Source organism: Callithrix jacchus, chromosome 10, assembly GCF_049354715.1.
Source record: "Callithrix jacchus isolate 240 chromosome 10, calJac240_pri, whole genome shotgun sequence".
NCBI lineage: Eukaryota > Metazoa > Chordata > Mammalia > Primates > Cebidae > Callithrix > Callithrix jacchus.
The window spans coordinates 119,895,325-119,920,940 of NC_133511.1; the positions used below are offsets into that span (position 1 = coordinate 119,895,325).

Here is a 25,616-nt window from a genome sequence, read left to right on the forward strand (position 1 = left end):
GGGTTCCCGCCCCAACACCCGGGGCCTGCCCGCAGGCCCCGCCCCTGCAGCAGCTCCGCCCTGCGACCCGCCTTCCTTACGCTACCCTACCAGCCCTAGGCTAGGACTGGCAGCGCCGTCCGGTCCCGCTTCCGGTCACCTGCGCCCCCTCGTAGACCTGATTTCCGGTCCCACCGCCAGGTTCCTGGAACCACGGGGAGGTGACGCCACATCCGGCGTGTCAAACGCGCGTGGCCGGCAGTCAGAATCTCGGGTAGGTGCACGTGGCATCTACCTCGAGGCCCGCCCCCGATCACGGAATTGCACGAGAAAGACAGCCCTGGCGCCGGGATCTTCACCTTATTTATCAATCCAGTCACACGACCCAATAGCAGTTGGTGCCTCTCCTGGAATCCTCACTATAATCCTTTGAGATAGGTAAGAAACTAAAGTTGACAAAAATTATATCCTTGCCATAGGGCAGTTTTGTGTCCTTTCTAGACACCTGAGTCCAGCATCTCTAGTGTTTCCCCTGGCCCACCTTTCAATAGATGACAGCAGGGGTCCCAAGGAATGTTTTATCTACCAAGAAACACTGAAAATAGTTCCTGAGCTGGGGATTTACATGAATGCATCCTCTACCTCTCCTCACAAGCACAAGCCATCCTTATTTTTCCTTTAAAAAAAAAAAAAAAAAGCCGGGCACGGGGACGCACACTTGTAATCCCAGCACGTTGGGAGGCTAAGGCAGGTGGATCAGGAGGTCAGGAGATGGAGACCATCCTGGCTGATACAGTGAAACCCTGTCTCTACTAAAAATACAAAAAAACTAGCCAGTTGTGATGGCACGCGCCTGTAGTCCCAGCTACCTGGGAGGCTGTGGCAGAAGAATCGCTTGAACATGGGAAGCAGGGGTTGCAGTGAGCAGAAATGGTACCACTGCACTCCAGCCTGGGTGACAAAGCAAGACTACATCCCCTACCCAAAAAAAGGGAAGGGGCCTGCCACAGTGGCTCACACCTGTAATCCTAGAACTTTAGGAGCCCAGGAGTTTGAGATCAGCCTGGGCAACATGACAAAACCCCATCTCTACAAAAAAAAATCACAAAAATTATCTGGGTGTGATGGCGAGGCCTACAATCCCAGCTACTTGGGAGGCTGAGGCTACAGTGGGCCGTGATCATGCCACTGTGTCACTGCACTCCAGCCTGGGTGACTGGGTGAGACCGTATCAAAGGGCCAAGCCCGGTGGCTCATGCCTATAATCCCAGCACTTTGGAAGGCTGCAGCAGGTGGATCACCTGAGGTGGAGTTCAAGACCAGCCAGGCCAACATGGTGAAACCCCATCTCTACTAAAAATAGAAAAAATGAGCTAGGCATGGTGGTGAACGCCTGTAGTACCAGCTACTAGGGAGGGTGGAGGCAGGAGAACCGCTTGAATCCAGGAGGCAGAGGCTGCACTGAGCTGATATTGTGCCACTGCACTCCAGCCTGGGCAAGAGTGAGACTCGGTCTCAAAAAAAAAAAGGGAAAGGAAGGAAAGAAAGAAATCAAAAGAAAAGGGAAGGGGAGGGGAAGAGAAAATGTAAGGTCTTTAGGCTTCTAGGGTCTGTGGCTCAGGCCAGAAATAGAATCCACACTACCACCTTATTTATGGTTTATCCCTTTATTGTTTCTCCTTTTATCAAAACCTGTCACAGCTGGGAACCAAGAGGAAGTAAAAAAAATACCCACAAATATTCCCCCTGACTCCCCATTAGTCCTCCCCCAACCCCCAACCTAGGGCTTCTGGCCAACCCCAAGCACACATGATCATCTCCCCCCACCCTCAGCCTTATCCCAGCAATAAATACAGGTGACCATGATTCAATGAAACCACAACTGATTTCTCCATCTTAAATGCCCCTCACGGGACAAAAAGGGAGGAAAAGAAGCTTAATGCCTATCCCCTCTTAAGAGGTGTGGAAACTTCTTTCCCCCAAGGGACAGAGGAGGTAGAACTGCCCCTCTCAGAACTGCAGCAGCTCTACAAGGAATCAGGGAGAGAAAAAGGATGGAATGAGAGGGACAAGGACGTTCTTTAGCAACCTCACTCCTTTGACCCATTCATCCTGCACCAGGTAAGGGGTGGTCCCAGTGTATCAGTGGGGCATAAAAAAGGGAGGGCTGACAGAGTAGATCCTGGAGGAAGAAATGAAAGGAGAGCAATCTGGTGGGAGGGAAGGAAAAAAGGAGCCCTAACTCATTGCCCTCATCTTCAAGAAATGGCATCAACATACAAGAGGTATGAATGGATAGTCTGGGGGAGTTCAGGGCCCCTAAATAAGAGAAAGAAAAGGGGCAGCAAGGGCTCTGTGGTTTCCAGGTCTTCATAAGTGAGTGTGCTCCAGTTAGAGCAACAGGATGTTGGGGGCATGAAGGGAAAGGCTTGGTATCATTGGAGTGGGAGAGGTCAGGAGATCACAAGTGGAATTTGGAGCCCAGGGTCAGTCCTCTCATCCTACCCAAATGTTCGCAGAATCTGGGTCTTAGACTAGGATATGTGAAGTCTGGGGAGGGCCGAACTCCAAGGCAGAAGAAAGAATAACTCTCACCACCTCTGCTCTCCTTCCCTTCCCCCTAACCCAGAATGTCCCTTGGGTTATCGCAGGTGAATACTCCAATCAGATGCCACATTGATGCCAGGCTTGCGCAGGACCAACACAGAAGTCTCAGGGTCATGCTGGAAGGACAAGCGGCTTTCTGGAGATCCTGGAGGAGGAAGGAAAAAGAGTGCTATAGTCATACCAATGGGCTATACCATATGTTCCTACGGGCAAGGCCATCCCCAAACCTGCCCTGTCTTCCCTCCTTCCCCCATCCTGGGGGCCAGAATGGTCACTCACCTTTTGACTGGAGTACAACAGCTGCTGGCTTTCCAGCCCCTATAATCACCACTCGCTCAATCCAGATTGGTGTCTCAAAGTGTCCTTCAGGGTCTGCTGAGCTGGAGATGACAGAAGCAGATGCCCATCGGGGAAAAAATATTAGAAGTAGGAGACCCAAAGCAAGGTCAGGATGTGAGAAATGAGCACAGCAAACTGGGAGCCCCCGCAAAGAACAGGCCCCAGCAAAGGCAGCCAAGGAAGAATGGGTATCCCATTACCTGGAGACAAGGGTGTTGCCAGAGAATGAGAATCGACGCAGCAGGAACTCTTGGCGAGTCTGATAGTTGAACGTGTGCCCATCATCCAGAAAGAGCTCTCCTTGAGCTGTACCCTGAGCAAAAAGTGGGATAGTTAAGTGCCTAAGCCCAAGAGGGAATGAGGGGAACAACCCCAGGGGATTGAGTCCTAGGAAGGTAGGCAAATGACTGAGGAAACTTGCTGCCCATGCACCTACCTGAGGACTAAGTGCAACAAAGAGAGTGATGGGGTCATCCTTCATACAATCTGAAGACCGTCGCACTCGCATCCACCGAGGCACGATTGTCCCTCCACGCTGGAACACAGGGATCTAGGGCAAGAGGAATGCCAGGATGAAGCTGCCTCCTTGTCCAACCTAGGGCCCCACAGGATGTTTTGCCCACATAGGTACTGGACCCTGAGGCACACATTCTCTCTCCTTCTGGAAATCTACAGGGAAATGGAACTGGCAGCCAGACCAGGCTTACTCACACTGCTTAGAGTTACAGGCAGGTACAAGGTCTGGGGACCATGATGTTTCTGGTAGCTTTGAATGTCATACCACACCTGCGGGTGACAAAAGAGGTAAGACACCGGATCACTCACTGCACAGAGGTCCCATCCTGTTTGCCTCCTTTGGCTTCCACCATCTTTCCCCACCACCCTTTTCCTTAACTCACCTCCCCTTGGCCAGGGAGATAGACCTGCACAGCATGGGCTCCAGAATCTGATACCGGGTGAACCAACAATGCATCCCCTAAAATATACCAGAATCAACTCTGAATGGAGATTAGTTCCCAGACCAGGGAGCACCAAAGTGCCTGCCCTCTGCACCACTAGCCTCACTAGTCCCTCCCTGGGCATCCTCAGTGCTTCCTGGCCCAAGCCAACCCACCACCAACTGTCTTCATTTCTCACCAAGCAAAAACTGATCATCTATACTGAAGGTGGTCACATCCTGAGGATACTGCACCCACAGGGGCCTAGGAGGGAATAAAGACAAGAAAGGAGAACTTTTCCATTTTGGTACAAATCAGAGATGCTCCTCAAAGAACTGGCAATAAGAACAGCACAGGGGTTAAGATCTAGGAGTTTGCAGTTAGACAGTCGAGTTGGGGTTCATGTCTCAGTTATGCAATCCAATCTTAGTCATTTACCTTCCTAAGCCATCTCCCTGCTGCTACTCTACCCCCTACTGAAACCATGCCTGCCAGTAGACTCCTTGCATGTTTCACTGCCCTCGTTTGCAGGGCCGTCCAAGAGGAGATCACACTTTCTTCTTTTTTTCTGAGACCAAGTCTCACTCTGTCTCATGGGCTGGAGTGTAATGATGCAATCTCTGCTCACTGCAACCTCTGCCTCCCAAGTTCAAGCAATTTTCCTGCCTCAGCCTCCTGAGCAGCAGGGACTACAGGCACCCGCCACCACGCCCAGGTAATTTTTGTACTGTACTTTTAGTAGAGACACAGTTTCACCATGTTGGTCAGGCTGGTCTCAAACTCCTGGTCTGTCCTCCTGCCCCCATTTTCTGCCCGTGTTCTCAGGGCTTCCTTACTCAAGACATACTGATTTTTTTTTGAGATGGAGTTTCGCTCTGTCACCCAGGCTGGAGTGCAATGGCACAAACTCGGCTTGCTGCAACCTCCCCCCTCCCCAGTTCACGTGACTCTCCTGGCTCAGTCTCCCAAGTAGCTGAGATTACAGGCGTGTGTCACCACACCCGGCTGTTTTGTATATTTAGTAGAGACAGGGTTTCACCACGTTGACCAGGCTGGTCTTGAACTCATGACCTCACTTATGTGATACACCTGCCTCGGCCTCCCAAAGCGCTGGGATTGCAGGTGTGAGCCACCACGCCCAGCTGACATGTTTTTCTATTCCTAGTACACAACAAACTAATTTCTATGTTAGAATTTTTGTACTTGCAATCCCCTCTGCTTGGAAGATTCTTCCTACATGACACGATCTGTCCCACTCATTCAGGCCTCATCTTACATAGCCTTCTTCTCAAAAAGTATTTTTTTTTTTTTGAGATGGAGTCTCGCTCTGTTACCCAGGCTTGAGTACAGTGGGGCAATCTCAGCTCACCGCAACCTCCACCTCCTGGGTTCAAGATTCTCCTGCCTCAGCCTCCCGAGTAGCTGGCATTACAAGCACCCACCACCACACCTGGCTAATTTTTGTATTTTTAGTAGAAATGGGTTTTCACCATGTTGATCAGGCTAGTCTTGAACTCCTGACCTCAGGTGATCCACCCGCCCTGGCCTCCCAAAGTGCTGGGATTACAGGTGTGAGCCACCGTGCCTGGCCTCAAAAAGGATTTTTGTTGTTTTGTTTGTTTGTTTTTTTTTTTTGAGGAGTCTTGCTTTGTCACCCAGGCTGGAGTGCAGTGGCGCAATCTCAGCTCACTGCAACCTCCACCTCCAGGGTTCTAGCAATTCTCCTGCCTCAGCCTCCCGAGTAGCTGGGACTACAAACCCACACCGCTATGCCCGGCTAATTTGTTTTGAATTTTAGTAGAGACGAGATTTCACCATATTGACCAGGCTGGTGTCAAACTCCTGAGCTCAGGCAATCCACTTACTTCACCTCCCAAAGTGCTAGGATTACAGGCGTGAGCCACCATGCTAGGCCTCAAAAAGGATTTTTATGACCACCTAATCCCATTACCCTGTTTTACTTTTCTGAAGGAGCTTATGACTGCTGGCAATTTTCTTTACATGTTTAGTATTATTCATCCCCATTAGTCTCCTTCACTCTTGACCTTAAAATCAGATTTCATTCTTTACAAGGCTGTGGTGAGTGAACAAAGAGGCCCAGAGATGAAGCCCAGTCCCTAATGTCCCCCAGCCACCTCAGCCCACTCTTCACAGCCCAAGTGAATGTCTCACCTCATGACAGGAATGCCTTCACGATGGGCCTGATAGAACAGGGTGTACCAGAAGGGCAGCAAAGAATATCGCTGGTTCAAGGCATCACGGATTATATCATTATATGGAGATGGTAACAGCCACGGCTCTCGCCGCCCAGTGTCCAAGTGGGCATGTGCCCGGAAGAATGGCTGGTAGGCACCCATCTGGTACCAGCGCACAAGCAGCTCTGGCTCTGGATTTTTGAAGAAGCCACCCACATCAGCTGGAAGAGGGGAGAGAGGGAGCAGGGTGGAAAATAGGATGATGGAGAGATACTGCCTAAGAAACTTCCCAAGGCCCGACCTTGGACTCTCAACTCTCTTTGCTTACACCTCAGTCCTGTGCCTTCTACTTTGCCCCTCTCCCACCAAACCGAGACACCAAATTCCTCCCTCTCTTACCCCCACAGAAGGAAAGTCCCACCAGCCCCAAGCTGAGACACATAGGGACAGAGATCTTCAAATGGTCCCATTCGGCAGTGTTGTCCCCTGTCCACACAGCTCCTGAGGAGACAAGAAGTGGGGAGCTTGCACATGGTAAAGGGGTTCAGCTTTTTACATGGCTGACCTCCCACATCTGCTCTGGGTCCCAGAACCCTGCTGAAGACGCAGTTCACAAGAACACTTGAACAAGGAGTGAACCTCCCACTCTCTGACTTCCCACAAAGCACATAGCTTCGAGGAAGCAGATGGAGTGTGTGGCTCCCAGAGGACATGTGCATGGAGAGATTCCTCAGAGAGCCATGCCCTGGTCCATGGCTCCTGAGATCTGGTCTTCACACCCTTCTGCCACAGCTACATTCTCTAAACCTTACCGAAGCGCTGGGAACCAGCAAAGAAGGCCCTGCCCAGGACAAAGGGGCGTTCCATGCCCCCAGAGCGCTGTCTCAAACCATCAGCCGTCGCCATGTGCTGGGTGGGGAGAGAAGAAAAGAGCAGTAATAAGAAGCAAAAGCCAGCTGTCATCTGGTACATCAGCCCTAGGCCTCAGTCTCTGGGCTGTTTTCCCTCTTTCCATCAACCCTCCTCTCTCAGCCCCTTACCACATAAAGGCCATAGATGTTATGCAGATCCCGGTGCTCCCAGCCCCCATAATGCTGCGCATCCTTGAGCATGGTGACTTCAGGACCATTGAACACAGATGGTTCATTCATGTCATTCCAGACAAAGAGGTTGGGAGCTGAGCCCTGGGAACATGGGCAGAAAATGGGGACAGAGGACAGAAGGGAGGAAGAAAAGTGTTAGAGCAGACAGCTCCTAGGAATCTAAAAACATGCATTTTTCAGGACCCTCCCAGCATCATCAAGGCCCCCTGATATGTTGCTGGCAATCAACCACAGAATGGTTGGCAAGCAGAGAGAGATTCAGGGAGGCAGGTGGGACAGACAGACACAGGTCACAGGGAGAGGCATTCCCTACCTCATAATTGTCATAGCTGAACATGTTAGCCCACCAGGACCTCATCGTGGGATTAGTGAAGTCAGGGTAACCAGCTGAGCCTGGGAGAAGTTAAGGGTAGCTCTCAATCTCCTAAGGGGCAAAAGAGCCACCATTTTACCTCCCTGGTCAATCACCTCTCCCTCAATTCTGGGTCTGCCTACCTGGCCAGCACCAGCCCTCATAGTCAGAGCCATCCCGGGTTTTAACATACAGCCCCAGGTTCCGCAGCTCATCGTGAACTCGGTAACCAGAGTCCACCTTGATGTGGGGGTCTACGATGGTCACCAGCTGTGGGCAAGGAACATGGGTGGTCAGGTCTCTTTAGGGCTACTATGCTTCAGCCCTACCCTGAGAAGACCAAGCGTGACCGCAACCCCTTACCTTCCGCCTCTTAGAGGCCAAGCGTTCAAGCATGGTGCGGGGCTGAGGAAAGCGACTGGGGTCCCAGGTGAAGTACCGCTTGCCATCAGCATGTTCAATGTCCAACCAGATGACATCACAGGGCAGGTTGTGATCATCGAAGCCCTGATCTACTTCCAGCACATCAGCCTCGTCCCGGTAGTTCCAGCGGCTCTGGTGGTAGCCGAGGGAGAAGAGCGGGGGCAACGCCTGGGTTCCTGGAGGTTCGAGGAATGGGGGTTACAAAGAGGATCAGGCTCAACACTCAGAAACTGAGGGAGGCTTGTGAACTAGAGGCAGGCTGAGAGGTACAGAGCTAGAAAAGAAACTAGAGCACAAGATCTCTGAAAACACACAGAATCACCCGACAAGAAAAGAACAGAAGGATGAGTCTGTCAGGGAAAACCATGTACCTGTGAGACTAGCATACTGCCGGAAAACATCAGAGATGGAGGGCCCAAGTAGCAGGAAGGTATCAATGATGCCAGTCTCTGACATCCAGCGAACATCTGTCTGTGGGGTCTCCCCAGAGCCCTGCAGGTAGTCCATCATCTTCCCAAACAGGGTCTGTACAGGGAATGAGAGAGAGAGGTCAGATACCTCCTGCCCTCCATTTTCCAACCCCAAGACAAAAAGCAGCAATTTTCTCCTCACAGTCCACACATACCTGGCTCTTATAAGTCAGTTTGGGTAAAATTAAATGGGCCTCCTCAGTGAGGACTTTTGCCCGTCCTCATCTTGCTTTCTTGTTTTTTTTTTTTTTTTTTTTTTGAGATGGAGTCTTGCTCTGTTGCCAGGCTGAAGGAGTGGCTTTATCTCAGCTCACTACAACCTCCACCTCCTAGACTCAAGCAATTCTAATGCCTAAGCCTCCCGAGTAGCTGGGATTACAGGGACCCGCCACTACATCCAGCTAATTTTTGTATTTTTAGTAGAGACAGTGTTTCACTATGTTGGCCAGGATGGATTCGATCTCCTGTTGTGATAGACCCGCCTCAGCCCCACAAAGTGCAGGGATTACAGGTGTGAGCCACCACGTCCAGCTGTTATTTTTATTTTTTAAACATTTTTATAGACATGTGGTCTTGGGCCGGGCATGGTGGCTTACACCTGTAATCCAAGCACTTTGGGAGGCTGAGGCAGGCAGATCACAAGGTCAGGAGTTCTAAACCAGCCCGACCAACATAGTAACACCTCGTCTCTACTAAAAATACAAAAATTAGGGCCAGGCGCAGTGGCTCAAGCCTGTAATCCCAGCACTTTGGGAGGCCGAGGTGGGTGGATCACGAGGTCAAGAGATCGAGACCATCCTGGTCAAAATGGTGAAACCCCGTCTCTACTAAAGATACAAAAAATTAGCTGGGCATGGTGGTGTGTGCCTATAATCCCAGCTACTCAGGAGGCTGAGACAGGAGAATTGCCTGAACCCAGAAGGCGGAGGTTGCAGTGAGCCGAGATCGCGCCATTGCACTCCAGCCTGGGTAACAAGAGCGAAACTCCGTCTCAAAAAAAAAACATTGGCTGGGTGTGGTGGCACAGGCCTGTAATCCCAGATACTGAGGAGGCTAAAGCAGGAGAATCACCTGAACCCGGGAGGTAGAAGTTACAGTGAGCTGCAATCATGCCACTGCACTCCAGCCTGGGCCACAGAGCAAGCCTCCATCTTAAAAAAAAAAAAAAAAAAGAGAGAGAGAGAAGGAGAGAGAGAGAAGGAGAGAGAGAGAGAGGAGAGAGAGGAGAGAGAGGAGAGAGAGGAGAGAGAGGAGAGAGAGGAGAGAGAGGAGAGAGAGGAGAGAGAGAGAGAGAGATGGGGTCTTGCCATGTTGTCCAGGCTGGTCTCGAGCTCCTGGCCTCAAGCGATCCTCTTGCCTCAGCTTCCCACAGTGTTGGGATTACAGGCACAAGCCACCATCCCTGGCCCCATCTTGCTTCCTTTGTTATGCATTTAATGTGTCTTCCTCCCTGTGAATCAGAACTTTTTCTTTTTTGTTTTTGAGACGGAATCTCAGTCTCGCTCTGTCACCCAGGCTGGATGGAGTGCAGTGGTGCAATCTTGGCTCACCACAACCTCTGCCTAGTTGGGATTACAAGTACCCGCCACCACAGTCAACTAATTTTTATATTTCTAGTAGGGACAAGGTTTCACCATGTTGGCCAGGCTGGCCTCCAACTTCTGACCTCCGGCGATCCGCCCACCTTAGCCTCCCAAAGTGCTGCAAGTACAGATGTGAGCCACTGCACCCGGCCCACCTTTTCAGCCTCAGTTAACACTATATCCTCAGCACCCAGAAGAGTACCTAACACATAACATGCTGATAATAACTGCATCCCATCAGTTCAGAATAGGCAGTGCCTTCCCTAAGAATCTGTGTAAGCATGTATCATCTGGGAGTGATTAGGGAACTCAAATCCTCCTCACCAGGCCCAGGGCCCCTTCTCTCACCCAGTCCCCAAATAAGCTATCACCCCAGCTTCCTCAGAGTGAATACCCTAGTATACCTATTTGTCTCAAGGCTTAGAAGCCTTACTCCCTCCTTTCTCCCCATGCTCTCACCTTCCCGGCAGTGTTGGAGGATATATCAACCCAGGTCTCTGCAGCATTGAGCCAGAAGATGCCCAAGTCGCGATGAGGGTTGTGTGCCAGGAGCACAGGCACAGACCCATACAAGGCCATGGGGTTGTACAGCTCATACTGGAAGACATCCAAATTGTAGAGGCGATATGGTTCCCCACCCCTGCAGGCAAACAGACAGACTTGAGCTGCTAACTGGCCCAGGCAGCGGTATATGCTAACTCCACTCCACAGATACAGGTGAGAGATAAGCATTGGCTTCTGTTCTTTCTCAAAAAATTTTCTTATCACCAAAGATGATTCCAGACACAGGAAGTGACCCATACTTGTCTGAAGTATCCAAAATGCACACACATCTCCCTAAAGGCCTGACTCCTTCCTGCCCACCTCTATCTTCCTGGTGTCACCATAGGACTCACTCAGTGACCTTCAGCCTCAGATTGTCTGCATGCTCAGGGATCCCATAGACATGCTCCATGCCTGGCAGAGAGAAGTCCAAACCCACAGACATGGGGCCTGGAACAAAAACAAAGAACAAGCTTCAGAGCTTCTGCTTGGAAAGGAGCCCTGCATACCAGCCCAAGGCACTCCCAGCCCCTCACCATATGGCTTGCTGTCAGAGTGAGTTTTGAATGTCTCCTCCCAGGCTCCTGGCTCATCTTTTTCTGCCTTCCCCTGAGTCTCCTCTGGCTGTAAGAAGAAAAGAGGACCACTATCCAATCATACCAGTTCTCTTTTCCCCCTCCCATCAACTAAATCCCATCCCTGATGGTGAGACTAAGTTCAAGTTTCTCATGGGCCTTTCCCCTCCAGCCTCCCAGCCAGCCCTATCCTCCAACCACCCATCCCTCCAACTTGCCTTGTCGCCATCCTGGGATGTTTCCTCAGGCTGGGCCCCATCGCCCTCAGCTGGGTCTTTTGATCCTTGCCTGGAAGGTAGGAGAGCTGTCTGCTCCAATCCAGAGGGGGCAGGGACGAGGGGCTAGTGGAAGGAGGGGTGGGGGAATAGAGAGCCAAGGGTCCAAAGGAACGAAGGCATTGGAGGAAGGGACTAAATGTTAAATCTTGGAGAGGGAACCCACAATGAGCATATAAGTTTGCAAAGGATGGGGAGAGAAATGAGAAAGGAAAATGAGGAATAGGTGCCACCAAGAGGCACAGGCCTGAAAACCAGCCTCTGCCAACATCCCAGAAGAGATAGGCACGATGATTCAAGGGCCTGGGTTATGAATGCCAATTCTGGCTCTGTTGCCTCTACTGAGAGATTCTGGCCCCAACTGCCCTCCCTGGGCCTCAGCTTCCTGGCCTGACACAAGGGCTTTGCAAAGGCATGTGGGTCATACTATACGAAGCCTCTACAGATATACATAGGGACTTCAAGAGGTTGTGCCAAAAAAATGCTTTCAAGGGCAGGTAGCTCTGCCCAGAACCTCAGGTGCACATCAGCTGAGAGTCAGGAACCCCAGCAATAGGCAGCACCTCTCCATCCCTTGGCAAAGCAGTAATCTCCCTATATTCCTTAAGGACCTAACTTCTAGCATTTAATTTTCCTTCTTCCAGGCAGCTCCCAGCCAGGTAACAGGTAACAGGGGACCAAATATCACACAGGGGAAAGTAGGATGAGTGAAAAGCTGGGCATGGAAGGGTCTGGGGCACCTCCCCCTGAAGGCTAGAGTGAAGAATGGGTAAGGGCAGAGGAATAGATACAGTACCAGTGGCCATGGATTTACCTAGAGAAAAGGTTCTTGATCTTATCCCATATGCTACCGAGCGTGAGACTAACTTTATCTGAGAAACTGGGTCAGGAGGAGATGGGTAGGGAAGGGAAAAAAGAGGCACAAAACCAACACAAAAACAGAAACATAAAAGTGAGTTTCAGTCGACAAACTTCCAGAGATGGGGGGAAAAAGAAACCAAAACAATAAAAAATAAAAAGGAAGAAAATAAACCTGGGAAATGTGATGACGTGAGAAGGGGAAGGAGGAGACACAGACCCAGGCAGGCCTCCCAGAGATGCCCAGGGTACAGCTCAGGGACAAAAGTGATTGCCTCCTGGTCTGTACAGGAAATGGAAAAAATTACACCCAGGTCTGTTTCCTACTCTCCCTGAGAGAGAGCTCCTCCCAGCCCCCAGCCCCTACCTGGCTGTCCTGCCAGCCTGTCTCCTCCTAGTTCCATACCCCACAACATCCCTATGCTCTTCACACTAGGTTCCCTGCAGTCCCAACCCCTGTACTCACGAGACCCTAGGGGCCCTCTGGTGCTCAAAATGTAAGAGTCCTCGGGCATTGACACTAAGCAGAAGACTTCGGTCCTCTAGGAGGTCAAGGCGGAATGGCCGTGCTGTCAAGATGATCTTGTAGGGTCCCTCAGCCATGGTTAACTCCACACTGTTGTCATCACGACCAGAGACAGAAAGCCTGGAAGAAATATCAAAAGAAATATAAGGAATTGCTAAGGACCAAGAAGAGTAATGACACCTCACAAGATAAGGGGACCTACCTGCTAAGAACAATAGGCAGTGTGGTAATAGAGCAGGGACAGACAAGTTAATCAACAGAATCAAATAAAGGCCCCAGAAACAGATCCAAGAATACTTACTACTTTGAAATGTACTAAATACTAAGAGGTGGCATAGCAGATGAGTGAGAAAAGGAGAACTATTCAATAATGGAGTTGAAAAAACATTTTCCATATTTAAAAAAACTGACTTTGCATATAGGAAGACAAATAAGGCCGGGTAGCTCACGCCTGTAGTCCTGGCACTTTGAGGGGCTGAGGTGGCCAGATTGCCTGTGCTCAGGAATTGGAAACCAGCCTGGGCAAGACAGTGAAACACCATCTCTACTAAAACGCAAAAAAATTAGCCAGGCGTGGCAGTGTGTGCCTATAGTCCCAGCTACTCAGGAGGCTGAGGCAGGAGAATCGCTTGAACCCAGGAGGCAGAGGTTGCAGTGAGCCAAGATCTCACCACTGCACTCCAGCCTGGGAACGGAGCAAGACTCTGTCTCAAATTTAAAAAAAAAAGAAAAATGAGGCCGGGCGCGGTGGCTCACACCTGTAATCCCAGCACTCTGGGAGGCCGAGGCAGGTGGATCACGAGGTCAAGAGATCGAGATCCTGGACAACATGGTGAAACCCCATCTCTACTAAAAATACAAAAAATTAGCTGGGCATGGTGGCACGTGCCTGTAATCCCAACTCAGGAAGCTGAGGCAGGAGAACTGCCTGAACCCGGGAGGCGGAGGTTGTGGTGAGCCGAGATCGTGCCACTGCACTCCAGCCTGGGTAACAAGAGCAAAACTCTGTCTCCAAAAGAAAAAAAAAAAAAAAAAAAAAAAAAGAAAAGAAAAATGATATAAATTTTTTTATTTTTTGAGATGGAGTCTTGCTCTGTCGCTCAGGCTGGAGTGCAGTGGCACAATCTTGGCTCACTGCAACCTCCACCTTTCAGGTTCAAGCGATTCTCCTGATTTCAGCCTCCCAAGTAACTGGGATTACAGGCAGGGGCCAACATGCCCGGCTAATTTTCAAAATATTTTTAGTACAGATGGGATTTCGCCATGTTGGCCAGGCTAGTCTCGAACTCCTGACCTCAAGTGATCCACTTGCCTTGGGCTCTCAAAGTGCTAGGATTAGAGACCTGAGCCACCAGGCTCAACCCCTTGATATCATATTTCTATCTAATACCAGATACAAATATCAACTCCAGAAAAATTGTGACTTAAAATTGTTTTTTTCTTGAGACTGAGTCTCGCTCTGTCACCCAGGCTGGAGTACAGTGGCTCGATCTCGACTCATTGCAGCCCCTGCCCCCTGGGTTCAAGTGGTTCTCATGCATCAGTCACCCAAGTAGCTGAGATTACAGGCAACCACCACCCAGCTAAGTTTTGTATTTTCAGTAGGGTTTCACCATGTTGGCCAGGCTGGTCTCAAACTCCTGACCTCAGATGATCTGCCCACCTTGGCCTCCCAAAAGTGCTGGGATTACAGGTGTGAACCACCATGCCCAGCTGACTTAGAATTTAAAAGTAAAGGCTTTAGGCTGGGCTCGGTGGCTAATGATTGTAATCCCAGCACTTTGGAAGGCCGAGGCAGGTAGATCACTTGGGCCCTGGTGTAGACCGGCCTGGGCAACATGTCGAAACCCCATCTCAACCAAAAATGCAAAAATTAGCCAATATCAATCCGGTCTCAAAATCAGTAAATAAATAAAAACAAAAGCTTTAGAAGAAAATTTAAAAATATATTTTTGGCTGGGTGCAGTGGCTCATTCCTGTAATCCTAGCACTTTAGGAGGCTGAGGCGGGCAGATCATGAGGTCAGGAGTTCAAGACCAGCCTGGCCAACATAGTGAAACCTCACCTCTACTGAAAAATACAAAAATTAGCCAGGCATGGTGGTGTGCACCTGTATTCCCAGCTACTCAGGAGACTGAGGCAGGAGAATCACTTGTTCCCGGGAGGCAGAGGTTGAAGTAAGCCAAGATCGTACCACTGCACTCCAACCTGGGAGACAGAGCAAGACTCCATCTAGAAAAAATATATGAACATGTATATATTTTTCTGACCTTGAGGTAAAGAAAGACTGTTTAAACACAATAAAGAAAAGGCTAACACCAGAAAATAAAAGACTGATACATTTAACTATATTAAAATTAAAAATTTCTAAGCTGGGCACAGTGGCTTACACCCGTAATCCCAGTACTTTGGGAGGCCAAGGCAGGAGTTTGAGGCCAGCCTGGTGAAACCTGATCTCTACTAAAAATACAAATAACTAGCTAAGTATAGTGGTGGACACCTGTAATCCCAGCTACTTGGGAGGCTGAGGCAGGAGAATCATTTGAACCTGGGAGTCGGAGGTTGCAGTGAGCTGAGAAAAATAATAAAATAATAAAAAATAAAAATAAAAATAAAATAATAATATAATAAAAAAATAAATAATAAAAAATAAAAATAAAATAATAGTACAATTAAAAAATAATAGGCCGGGCGTGGTGGCTCACACCTATAATCCCAGCATTTTGGGAGGCTGAGGCAGGTGGATCACGAGGTCAAGAGATTGAGACCATTCTGGTCAACAAGGTGAAACCCCGTCTCTACTAAAAATACAAAAATTAGCTGGGCATGGTGGCGCGCACCTGTAGTCCCAGCTACTCGGGAGGCTGAGGCAGGAGAATTGCTTGAACCCAGAAGGTGGAGGTTGCGGTGAGCCGAGATCGTGCCATTGTACTCCAGTCTGAGTAACAAGAGCGAAACTCCGTCTCAAAAAAATAAATAAATAAATAAATAATAATAAAGTTTAACAAAAATTTTTTTTAAGACTAATGACACATGGCTATAGAAAACAAAAAAAAAAAAAAATGGCCGGGCGCAGTGGCTCATACCTGTAATCCTAGCACTTCGGGAGGCCGAAGTGGGTAGATCACCTGAGGTCAGGAGTGCAAGACCAGCCTGGCCATCATGGTGAAACCTCATCTTGAAAAATTAATTAATTAATTAATTAATTTAATTTAATTTAAAAAAAGAAAACAAAAAATAAAATAAAATAAAAATTATATTTAAAAAAAGGCCTAGTTAAGTGCAGCAGTGAGAAGAGGGGAACAAATAGAACAACGAGTTCGATCTGTAACTGACTGTGAGCAATCAATTGAGATAACTCACTACCTTTGGACCAGCCAATAAAATTTTAAAAAAAGAAAAGCTGGGTGCCGATAAACACAAACTCTGATCCTTGCATCTTTCCTTTATATCTAAAACTACTCTAAAATGAAAACTGTATTATTATTATTATTCTTTTTTTTAAAGAGATGAGGTCTGACTGTTGCTCAGGCTGGCCTCAAACTCTTGGGCTGAAGAGATCCTCCTGCCTCAGCCTCCTGAGTAGCTGGGACCATAGGGATGTGCCACCATGCGCACCAAAAGTATGTGTGTGTGGTTTTGTTTTTGTTTTTTGAAACAGGGTCTGGATCTGTTGCCCAGATTGGAGTACAGTGACAAGATCATGACTTGCTGTAAGCTTCGCCTCCCAGGCTCAACTGATCCTCCCTCCTCAGTCTTCTGAGTAGCTGGGACCACAGATACATGCCACCACACCTGACTAATTTTGTATTTTTAATAGAGACAGGGTTTTCCCATGTTGCCCAGGCTGGTCTCAAACTGCCAGACTCAAGCAATCTGCCCACTTGACCTCCCAAAGTGCTGGGATTACAGGCATGAGCCACTGTACGTGATTTTTTTTAAAGACACCTTGGCTGGCTCAGTGGTTCATGCCTGTAATCCCAGCACTTTGGGAGGCTGAGGCAGGTGGATCACCAGAAGTTGGGAGTTCAAGATTAGACTGACCAACATGGAGAAACCCCGGCTCTACTAAAAACACAAAATTAGCTGGGTGTGGTGGCGCATGCCTGTAATCCCAGCTATTCATGAGGTTAAGGCAGGAGAATCGCTTGAACCCAGAAGGCAGAGGCTGTGATGAGCTGAGACAGTGCGCCATTGCACTTCAGCCTGGGCAATAAGAATGAAACTCTATCTCCAAAAAAAAAAAAAAAAGAATAAACTAGAGCTATATGAAAGGGTATTAAAGTTATGAGAAAAAATGGAAATCACAGAAGACTACACGTACTAAGATACGTCCTCTGTAAAGCTCAAAAACAAAAAAATATATGTAATTTATTGCTTAGGCGCATATGTACCCGTGTATATATGTATACACACGTAATACAACTGTACAACAAAAAAAGGCAAAAGAGGCTGGGCGTGGTGGCTCACACTTGTAATCCAAGCACTTTGGAGGCCAAGGTGGGCGGATCACCTGAGGTCAGGAGTTCAAGAACAGCCTGACCAACATGGTGAAACCCTGTCTCTACTAAAAATACAAAAAAAAATTAGCTGGGTATGGTGGCGCGTGCCTGTAATCCCAGCTACTCAGGAGGCTAAGGCAGGAGAATTGCCTGAACCCAGGAGGCAGAGGTTGCGGTGAGCCGAGATCGCGCCACTGCACTCCAGCCTGGGTAACAAGAGCGAAACTATGTCTCAAAAAATAATAATAAATAAAAAAGGCAAAAGAATAAGCTTCAGTACAGGACAGTGAGAAGCATACTGTTGGGCTGAGTGGAGAGTTTATGTGAGCCGAGATCGCGCCATTGCACTCCAGCCTGGGTAACAAGAGCGAAACTCTTGTCTCAAAAAAAAAAAAAAGAAAAGAAAAGAAAAAGCCATGCATGGATGCATGGAACCCAGATGACAGGGTATCATGACTCAAGAATCTGAGTAATCCTATTCTGAATATCTGAGGGGAAAGGGGAGGGGAAGGGGAAGAAGGGGAAAGGGGAAGGGGGGGAGGGGAAGAGGGGGAAGGGGAAGAGGGGGAAGGGGAAGGGGGGAAGGTAGGAAGGAGGAAGGGAAGAAGGGGAAGGAGGGGAAGGGGAAAGGAAAGGAAGGGACGGGGAAGAGGAAAGCGGGGGAAGGGAAAGGGGGGAAGGGGAAAGGGAAAAGGGGGGAAGGAGAAGGGGGGAAGGGGGGAAGGGGAAGGAGAGAGGCAAACAAGCAAGCAGGCAGACATTGTATTCCTGGAGAACTAAATCTGGAAATAAACAGGGCGTTGTTTATTTCCATTTATATCACCAGCACCTGGCCCAGTCCTGGCAGGGAAGAGAAAGCAATATTTGTTTGCTGAATGAATGAATGAATGAATGAGGATAAAGGGGTAAAGAGAAAAGTGAAACAGAAGAGGTGGGGAAAGTTTGAGTATGGCAACGTTCTAGTTAACTATTACCTTAATGTGGTAAAGAATGTCAGTCACCAAAAAAAAGTTCATAAACAAGTTTTGGGAGCACAGAAATGGAAATTTTTCAGGAAACATTTACCGAGCTGTCAGCGGATCAGCCACCAAAACATCTGGCACACGATATCGGGGTCTCCGAGGCTCCAGTTCATCAATCCTGATCCGAGTCATATTCTTTTGAAGACCCTGGAGCTCCAGCACCAGCAACACCTGTGGGGACAGAGGTTTGGATCTGGAGAAAAGCAAAGGGCTACACCAAGGAATCCACTTTGAACCCATTCTCTCCTAAGGGGTCTCTTCCTTCCCTAAGGGCCAAGATCACATTTCTTCATAAAGTAAAAGTCACCAAGATTAGACTGGGATAAGATGTTGGCCACAATTTCCCCCTTTCCAAATTACCCCACAGCCACTGCCCCATCCCCACCAGACTCTTCCTTGTCTCGCCTGACCTTGGTGACCTCATTGATCAGATGGACCGTGAGGGAATCAGGACCAAGCTGTAGAGAGTCCAGCAAGGCTCGATATGGAGAGAGGCCTGGCCGTACGCTTCGTTGTCGCCTGCCAAGTGGAAGGGTTGGGAAGTAAGGTAGGTGGCCACCTGCAATGTCCTTAGGTCCCTCTATCACCTGCAGTGTCCTTAGGCACTCCATCTGCCACAGACACCGCCCACATTACCCTATATTCCATCCCTCTCTCCCAGAAATATCATACTTGCAGAAAGAACTCTCTTCACAGGTCTTAAAGTTGCTTCTATCCACAGCAAGTGTAATCCCCAGGCAGACCCCTAAAAAAGCCAGTACCAAAGATGCCCAAGACCTATAGAGAAAAGGACAAAGACGGAGCAATCAGCATGGGGGTCAGGAAGGACCCTTCTTCAGATGAAAAGCTTCTTTCTGTCAGAGCATTAGAAGACAGTTGAGGAAAGAGGGAAGAAAGATGGAGTCACAATAAATAGAAAGGGAGGCAGAGTGGACATGGGGTTAAGGGTTAGGCCTGAGAAGTTGGCTCACTCACACCTTCCCTTTTTTTTTTTTGTTGACAAGGAGTCTCGCTCTGTCACCCAGGCTGGAGGAGTGCAGTGTCATGATCTCAGATGACTGCAACCTCCTCCTCCACCTCCTAGGTTCAAGCGATTCTCCCACCTCAGCCTCCCCAGTAGCAGGGATTACAGGTGCACACCACCATGCCCGGCTAGTTTTTGTATTTTTAGTAGAGATGAGGTTTCACCTTATTGGCCAGGGTGGTCTCAAACTCCCGACCTCAGGTGATCTACCTACCACGCTGGGATTACAGGGAGTACTGTAATTACAGGTGTAAGCCACCTCACTGGTCTACACCTTCCCTTTGAAAGGCAGAGTAGACAAAAGATCTTTTCCCTTCGGAGGCCCTGGTGTTGACTCTGGTGACATAAGGCTCTCAGAGGAAAGGAGCAGTAACAGCCAGTCTCAGAGGAAATGGTAGTACTATATGTGTGGAACAGAGAAACAAAGCAAGCTACATATTTCCATGGGCAAGACACTGGGTGGATGCAGAGTTAAAAGTTAAAGATGAGGGCTGGGCATGGTGGCTCACACCTGTAATCCTAGCACTTTGGGAGACTGAGGTGGGCAGATCACCTGAGAGGTTGAGACCAGCCTGGCCAACATGGTGAAACTCCATCTCTACTAATATACAAAAATTAGTCTAGCGTGGTGGTGCACTCCTATAATCCCAAGTACTGGGAGGTTGCAGTGAATGGAGATCATGCCATTGTACTCCAGCCTAGGCAACAATAGTGAAACTCCAAAAAAATTTTAAAAAAAGAAAAAAAGGTAAAGATGTATCCTCAGGCTGGGTGTGGTGGCTCATGCCTGTAATCCCAGTACTTTGGGAGGCTGAGGCAGGTGGATTACCTGAGGTCAGGAGTTCAAGACCAGCCTGGCCAACATGATAAAACTCTATCTCTACTTAAAATACAAAAATTAGCTGGGTGTGGCATTGAGTAGTCCCAGCTACTGGGGAGGCTGAGGCATGAGAATTGCTTGAACCCCAGAGGGAGAGGTTGGAGTGAGCTAAGACCATATCACTGCATTCCAGCCTGGGTGATGGAACAAAACTCTGTCTCAGAAAAAAAAAAAAAAAAAAAAAAGATGTACCCTCGGCTAGCCTGCCAGTTAGTTCCTAGGATCTTAACGTCCCAACACCCTAGGCAGCCTGTTTTTCTGATTTCCACTCCTGTATCTTCAAAACACCACCATCACTACCTAAAACTGAAAAAAAAAAAACAAAAGCTAAAATGTACTTACTGAGCCCTAATGCACCCCTAGGGGCATGGGTAACCACTTTATATTACTAGTTTTTGATTCCACCTGCAATTTTTTTTTTTTTTTGAGACAGTCTCACTCCATCACCTAGGAGAGAGTGCAGTGGCGGGATCTCAGCTCACTGTAACCTCTGCCTTCTGGGTTCAAGCGATTCTCATGCCTCAACCTCCTGAGTAGCTGGAAATACAAGAGCATGACACCATGCCAGGCATTTTTTTTTTTTTTAAGACAGAGCCTCACTCTGTTACCAGGCTGGAGTGCACTGATGCAATCTCAGCCTACCACAACCTCCTTGTTCGAACAATTCTCCTGCCTCAGTCTGCCAAGTACCTGGGATTACAGGCACGAGCCACCACACCTGGCTGATTTTTGTACTTTTAGTAGAAACAGGGTTTCCCCATGTTGGCCAGGATGGTCTCAATATCCTGACCTCATGATCTGCCTACCTTGGCCTCCCAAAGTGATGGGATTACAGACGTGAGCCACTGTGCCCGGCTTAATTTTTCTATTTTCAGTAGAGACAAAGTTTCACCATGTTGGCCAGGCTGATCTCAAATTCCAGACCTCAAGCGATCCACCTGCCTCGCCCTCCAAAGTAGCTGGGACTGCAGGTATGCCAGAGCACCCAGTAAATCTTAAAAAAAAAATTTTTTTAGGGGCCAGGCGCAGTGGCTCACACCTGTAATCCCAGCACTTTGGGAGGCTGAGGCGAGCAGATCATGAGGTCAGGAGTTACAGATCAGCCTGGCCAATATGGTGAAACCCCTTATCTACTAAAAATACAAAAATTAGCCAGGTGTGGTTGCCAGTACCTGTAATCCCAGCTACTCAGTAGGCTGAGGCAGGAGAATTGCTTGAACTCGGGAGGCGGAGGTGGCAGTGAAGACTGTGCCATTGTACTCCAGCCTGGGCAACAGAGCAAGACTCTGACTCAAAAAAAAAAAGAAAAAGTATTGAGATTATAGTATGAGTCATTGCGGTTTTTAACAGTATCAGTGCCCTGGTCTTACATCTAGAGATTTTAACCTAATTAGAGATTAGTCTGGGCATCAGATTTTTTTTTTTTTTTTTTGAGATGGAGTCTTGGTCTGTCACTCAGGCGGGAGTACAGTGGCTCGATTTCAGCTTACTGCAATCTCTGCCTCCTGAGTTCAAGCAATTCTCCCACCTCAGCCTCCTGACTATCTGAGATTACAGGCGCCCACCACCATGCTCAGCTAATTTTTTGTATTTTCAGTAGAGACAGTTTTCACTATGTTGCCCAGACTGGCCTCCTACTCTTGACCTCATGATCTGCCCGCCTTGGCCTCCCAGAGTGCTGGGATTACAGGAGTAAACCACCACGCCCTGGGATGGAGGCTTGAATGCAGTGGCGAGATCTCACCTGACTGCAACCTGTCTCCCAGGTTCAAGCGATTCCCCTGCCTCAGCCTCCCAAGTAGCTGGGACTACAGGCACGTGCCACCACACCCAGCTAATTTTTTGTATTCTAGTAGAAGTGGGGTTTCACCGTGTTGGCCAAGATGGTCTCAATCTCCTGACCTTGTAATCTGCCCACCTTGGCCTTCCAGTGCTGGGATTACAGGCGTGAGCTACCACACCCGGCTAGTTTTTCTAAAGCTCCCTAAATAACTCTAATGAGCAACCTGGGTTCAGAACCACTTCTTTACATGCATACTTCTTTTCCCTTTATTTGTTTTCTTAGTGAATATACAATTGGGGTTTATTTCCAGATGGGCACCCAGCCACCCAGCTCATTTTTAAAAAATTTTTGGACTAAGCAAAGTGGATCACGCCTGTAATCCCAGGACTTTGGAGGCAGAGGCAGGCAGATCACCTGAGGTCAGGAGTTTGAGACCAGCCTGACCAAAATGGAGAAACCTTGTCTCTACTAAAAATACAAAATTAGCTGGGTGAGGTGGCACATGCCTGTAATCCAGCTATTCAGGAGGCTGAGGCAGAAGAATCATTCAAACTGTGGAGGAAGAAGTTGTGATGAGCTAAGATCATACTGTTTTACTCCAGCCAGAGCAACAAGAGCAAAACTCTGTCTCAAAAAAAAAATTTTTTTTTGTAAAGACGAGGTCTCACAAAAGTTCCCCAGGCTGGGGACATGGTGGCTTATGCCTATAATCCCAGCACTTTGTAGCTAGTTTAAGACCAGCCTGTCCAACATGGCAAAACTCCATCTCTACTAAAATTATAAAAATTAGGCCAGCCGCAGTGGCTGACACCTGTAATCCCAGCACTTTAGGAGGCTGAGGCGGGTCAATCACCTGAGGTCAGGAGTTTGAGACCAGCCTGGCCAACATGATGAAACCCCATCTCTACTAAAAATACAAAAAAAAAAAAAAGAATTAGCTGGGCATGGTAGTGTGCACCTGCAGTTCCAGCTACTTGGCAGGCAGAGGCAGGAGAATTGCTTGAACCCAGGAGGCAGAGGTTGTAATGAGCCAAGACTGTGCCACTGTACTCCAGCCTGGGTGTCAGAGCGAGACACCGTCTCAAAAAGAAAAAAATTAGCCAGGTGTAATGGCACATGCCTACAATCCCAGCTACTCGGGAGGCTGAGGAACAAGAATTGCTTGAACCTGGGAGTAGTGAGCCAACGTTGCACCTCTGCACTCCAGCCTGGGCAACAGAGTGCGACTCTGTCGCAAAAATAAAAAAAATAGTTGCCCAGGCTGGTCCTGAACTCCTAAGCTCACGAAATCTTTCCACCTTGGTCTTCCAAAATGCTGGGATTATAGGTGTGAGCCACGGCACCCGGCCTGAACACCGAATTTTAAATGTGCTTTCCCAGTGACACTGATGTGGGCAAAATAAGAGCTTACTCTGAGAAAGTGTTTCAAACTGGGGGTGGGAGGGTTCTTCTAAGCAATAAAGATTTACAAACAGCCAGGCACGGTGGCTCATGTCTATAATCCTAGCATTTTGGGAGGTCGAAAGGGAACACTGGGCAACATAGCAAGACCTCATCTCTACTGAAAAAAAAAAAAAAGGAGCAAGGCATAATGGCGGGTGCCTATGGTCCCAGCTACTCCCGACCTACTCCCATGGCTGAAGCCAGACGGCTGCCTGAACCCAGGAGTTTGAGGCTGCATGAGCTATGGCTGCGCCACTGCTCTCCAGCCTGGGCCACAGCACAAAACTCTGCCTCAAAAAAATAAATTAAGGCCGGGCGTGGTGGCTCACGCCTATAATTTCAGCACTTTGGGAGGCGGAGGTGGGCGGATCACCTGAGGTCAGGAGTTCAAGACCAGCCTGCCCAACATGGTGAAACCCCATCTTTGAAAAAAAATAAAGTAAATAAATATTAATTAATGAAGACTGGCCAACATGGTGAAACCTCATCTCTACAATATAAAAATTAGCTGGGTGTGGTGGCACACGTCTGTAATCACAGCTACTCGGGAGGATGAGGCAGGAGAACTGCTCAAACTTGGGAGGTGGAGGCTGGAGTAAGCACCACTGCACTCCAATCTGGGAAACAGAGCAAGACCCTGTCTCAATAAATAAATAAATAAAATTTTACAACCTGTAATAAGGTAACTAAACACAGAATCTATTATACATGTATCTAGTTATCTAGCATTAGCTTCAGCATCTACTTGAAAGCTAAAAGAAAGTTACCAGAAAGGAGATCACAGTGAGCCCTCCAGCTCCAGAGGAATGTATGAAGCAACTATTCCACAGCACGGAGACAGAAAAATGAGGAAAACACTAGGCACCATGGTTTAATAGGACAAGCAGGAATAAGTACTAGCAAAACCAACAGAATAAATGCTATCAGAAAACTCTATAGCAAGGCATGCGGCACAGGTCCTGCAGTGACCTGAGTGACTGCAGCAGGCACTCTCAGTCACTGACCCATGTCCACCTGCCAAAAGCAGCAGCAATCAGAAGTACAGTGAGTTAAATATCCTCTGGGGCCCTATTTGCACAGTCTGTAAAATCGGTTTGGGAAAATGCCCATGGAGATAGGATTTCTAAAGCATCTTTCAGATATAACCTGTTGGAGGGCCCTAGAAATTCAAGGAGGCCTTGACCACCCCAAAAAAGAGGTGCTCATAGGCCAAAGTCGGGAATGAGCTGCAGGGCAAAAAGAACCCATTTATTGTTTCAGATCACAGGATCCCAGAGAACTGAGTTTATGATCCATGTTTTCTTCACTGCTTCGCACAGTACACGCCTACCCCACCCCAGTACATACGTTAGTTGCTTGTAAACATTTTGTGGTGCTGGTGATGTTTCGAATCCTTTTTTTTTTCCCCCGGTAATATAAACTCGAGAGCGTGAACCAAGCCATTCGATTACATGTCGTGTTTGAGCAACATCACCCACGCTAACTGTGAGCTTACTGGACCCTGGCCCAGCCGTGCCCAGCGACCCTGGACATTGAACTAAGCCAGAGCTGGTGCTCACGTGAAGACAAGGGCAGAGGAGGATTCGGAGCTCTAGGGGATACAGCAACAAGGGTAGTGCAGGCTTAACTGCTGGCCCGGTGCTTCCAGCTCAGCCGAGGGGGCCGCAGGGCAGCAGGGCAGTAGGCCAGCAGGGCAGCAGGCTGCATTCCCCGAGGCCAGGCCTCATTTTGTCCCCCGCCGCGACGGCCCCGCGCACTGCAGGAAGGGGGCGGCGACGTTGACCGCCGCGAGCCGCCAAAGGACGGCGGCGGCTGAGAGCGGCCAAGGCCAAGAAAGGCTTTTTTGAGCCGTCGCGCAAGGGCCCCCACAGTCGCGCGGATGTACGACGGGGTGACTGGAAGCATCTGAGGCCGCCTTCAGAAGAACAAAGATTCCTCGCGAGGCCGGGGGTGGCAGAGTGTCAAGAGAACATACAGGAGGAGTGGAATGGGGCTTGGGGGATCTAGGGGCGTCCCAGGCGCGCCCCCAGGTCCCGGACTCCTCACCGCCTCCTACGCGCCGCCACCGCCGCCACCGCCGCTACCGCCGCCATCTTGTGCCTGGTTTGCTCCTTGACCCCGAACCTCCCGCCCCACCGCGCGCGCTCAGCCACGTATACTACTTCCCGCCCCTTCCGGCCTTCTGATTGGCTCGGC

The 25,616-nt window shown here is 48.9% G+C and overlaps 1 protein-coding gene across 10 annotated transcripts; it reads right to left on the reverse strand.

Annotated features, from left to right (window-relative positions):
* Positions 1-1,630: 1,630 nt before the first annotated feature.
* GANAB (glucosidase II alpha subunit) lies at positions 1,631-25,522 on the reverse strand. 10 transcript variants are annotated; one of them, XM_054241488.2, is made up of 26 exons: positions 25,467-25,522; positions 21,367-21,480; positions 18,963-19,067; positions 18,701-18,809; positions 18,334-18,461; positions 12,707-12,886; positions 12,197-12,262; positions 11,326-11,395; positions 11,069-11,156; positions 10,886-10,982; positions 10,449-10,629; positions 8,308-8,461; positions 7,877-8,112; positions 7,657-7,783; positions 7,475-7,554; positions 7,099-7,242; positions 6,871-6,967; positions 6,458-6,559; positions 6,036-6,279; positions 4,063-4,127; positions 3,825-3,901; positions 3,637-3,711; positions 3,362-3,475; positions 3,126-3,238; positions 2,866-2,966; positions 1,631-2,731 (listed from the first exon to the last, which is right to left on the reverse strand). In XM_054241488.2, the coding sequence occupies exons 1-26, from the start codon at positions 25,511-25,513 to the stop codon at positions 2,622-2,624; spliced, it is 3,024 nt and encodes a 1,007-aa protein (XP_054097463.1). In that variant the 5' UTR covers positions 25,514-25,522; the 3' UTR covers positions 1,631-2,621. The 10 variants fall into 10 exon arrangements, with proteins under 10 accessions (XP_054097463.1, XP_054097464.1, XP_035118879.1 ...); XM_054241489.2 differs by having other exon boundaries at positions 11,069-11,152; positions 11,322-11,395; XM_035262988.2 differs by lacking the exon at positions 21,367-21,480.
* Between the last annotated feature and the right edge of the window lie 94 nt (positions 25,523-25,616).

Bases quoted from the DNA above. Each gene is read 5' to 3' on its own strand.
- GANAB (XM_054241488.2), bottom strand. From the start codon at position 25,513: ATGGCGGCGGTAGCGGCGGTGGCGGCGGTGGCGGCGCGTAGGAGGCG. The intron at 10,983-11,068 runs GTGAGGGGCTGG...TTTTTGTTCCAG, and splicing joins CTCTGACAGCAAGCCATATG to GCCCCATGTCTGTGGGTTTG. The intron at 3,476-3,636 runs GTGAGTAAGCCT...CTCTTGCCCTAG, and splicing joins TGCCTGTAACTCTAAGCAGT to ATCCCTGTGTTCCAGCGTGG.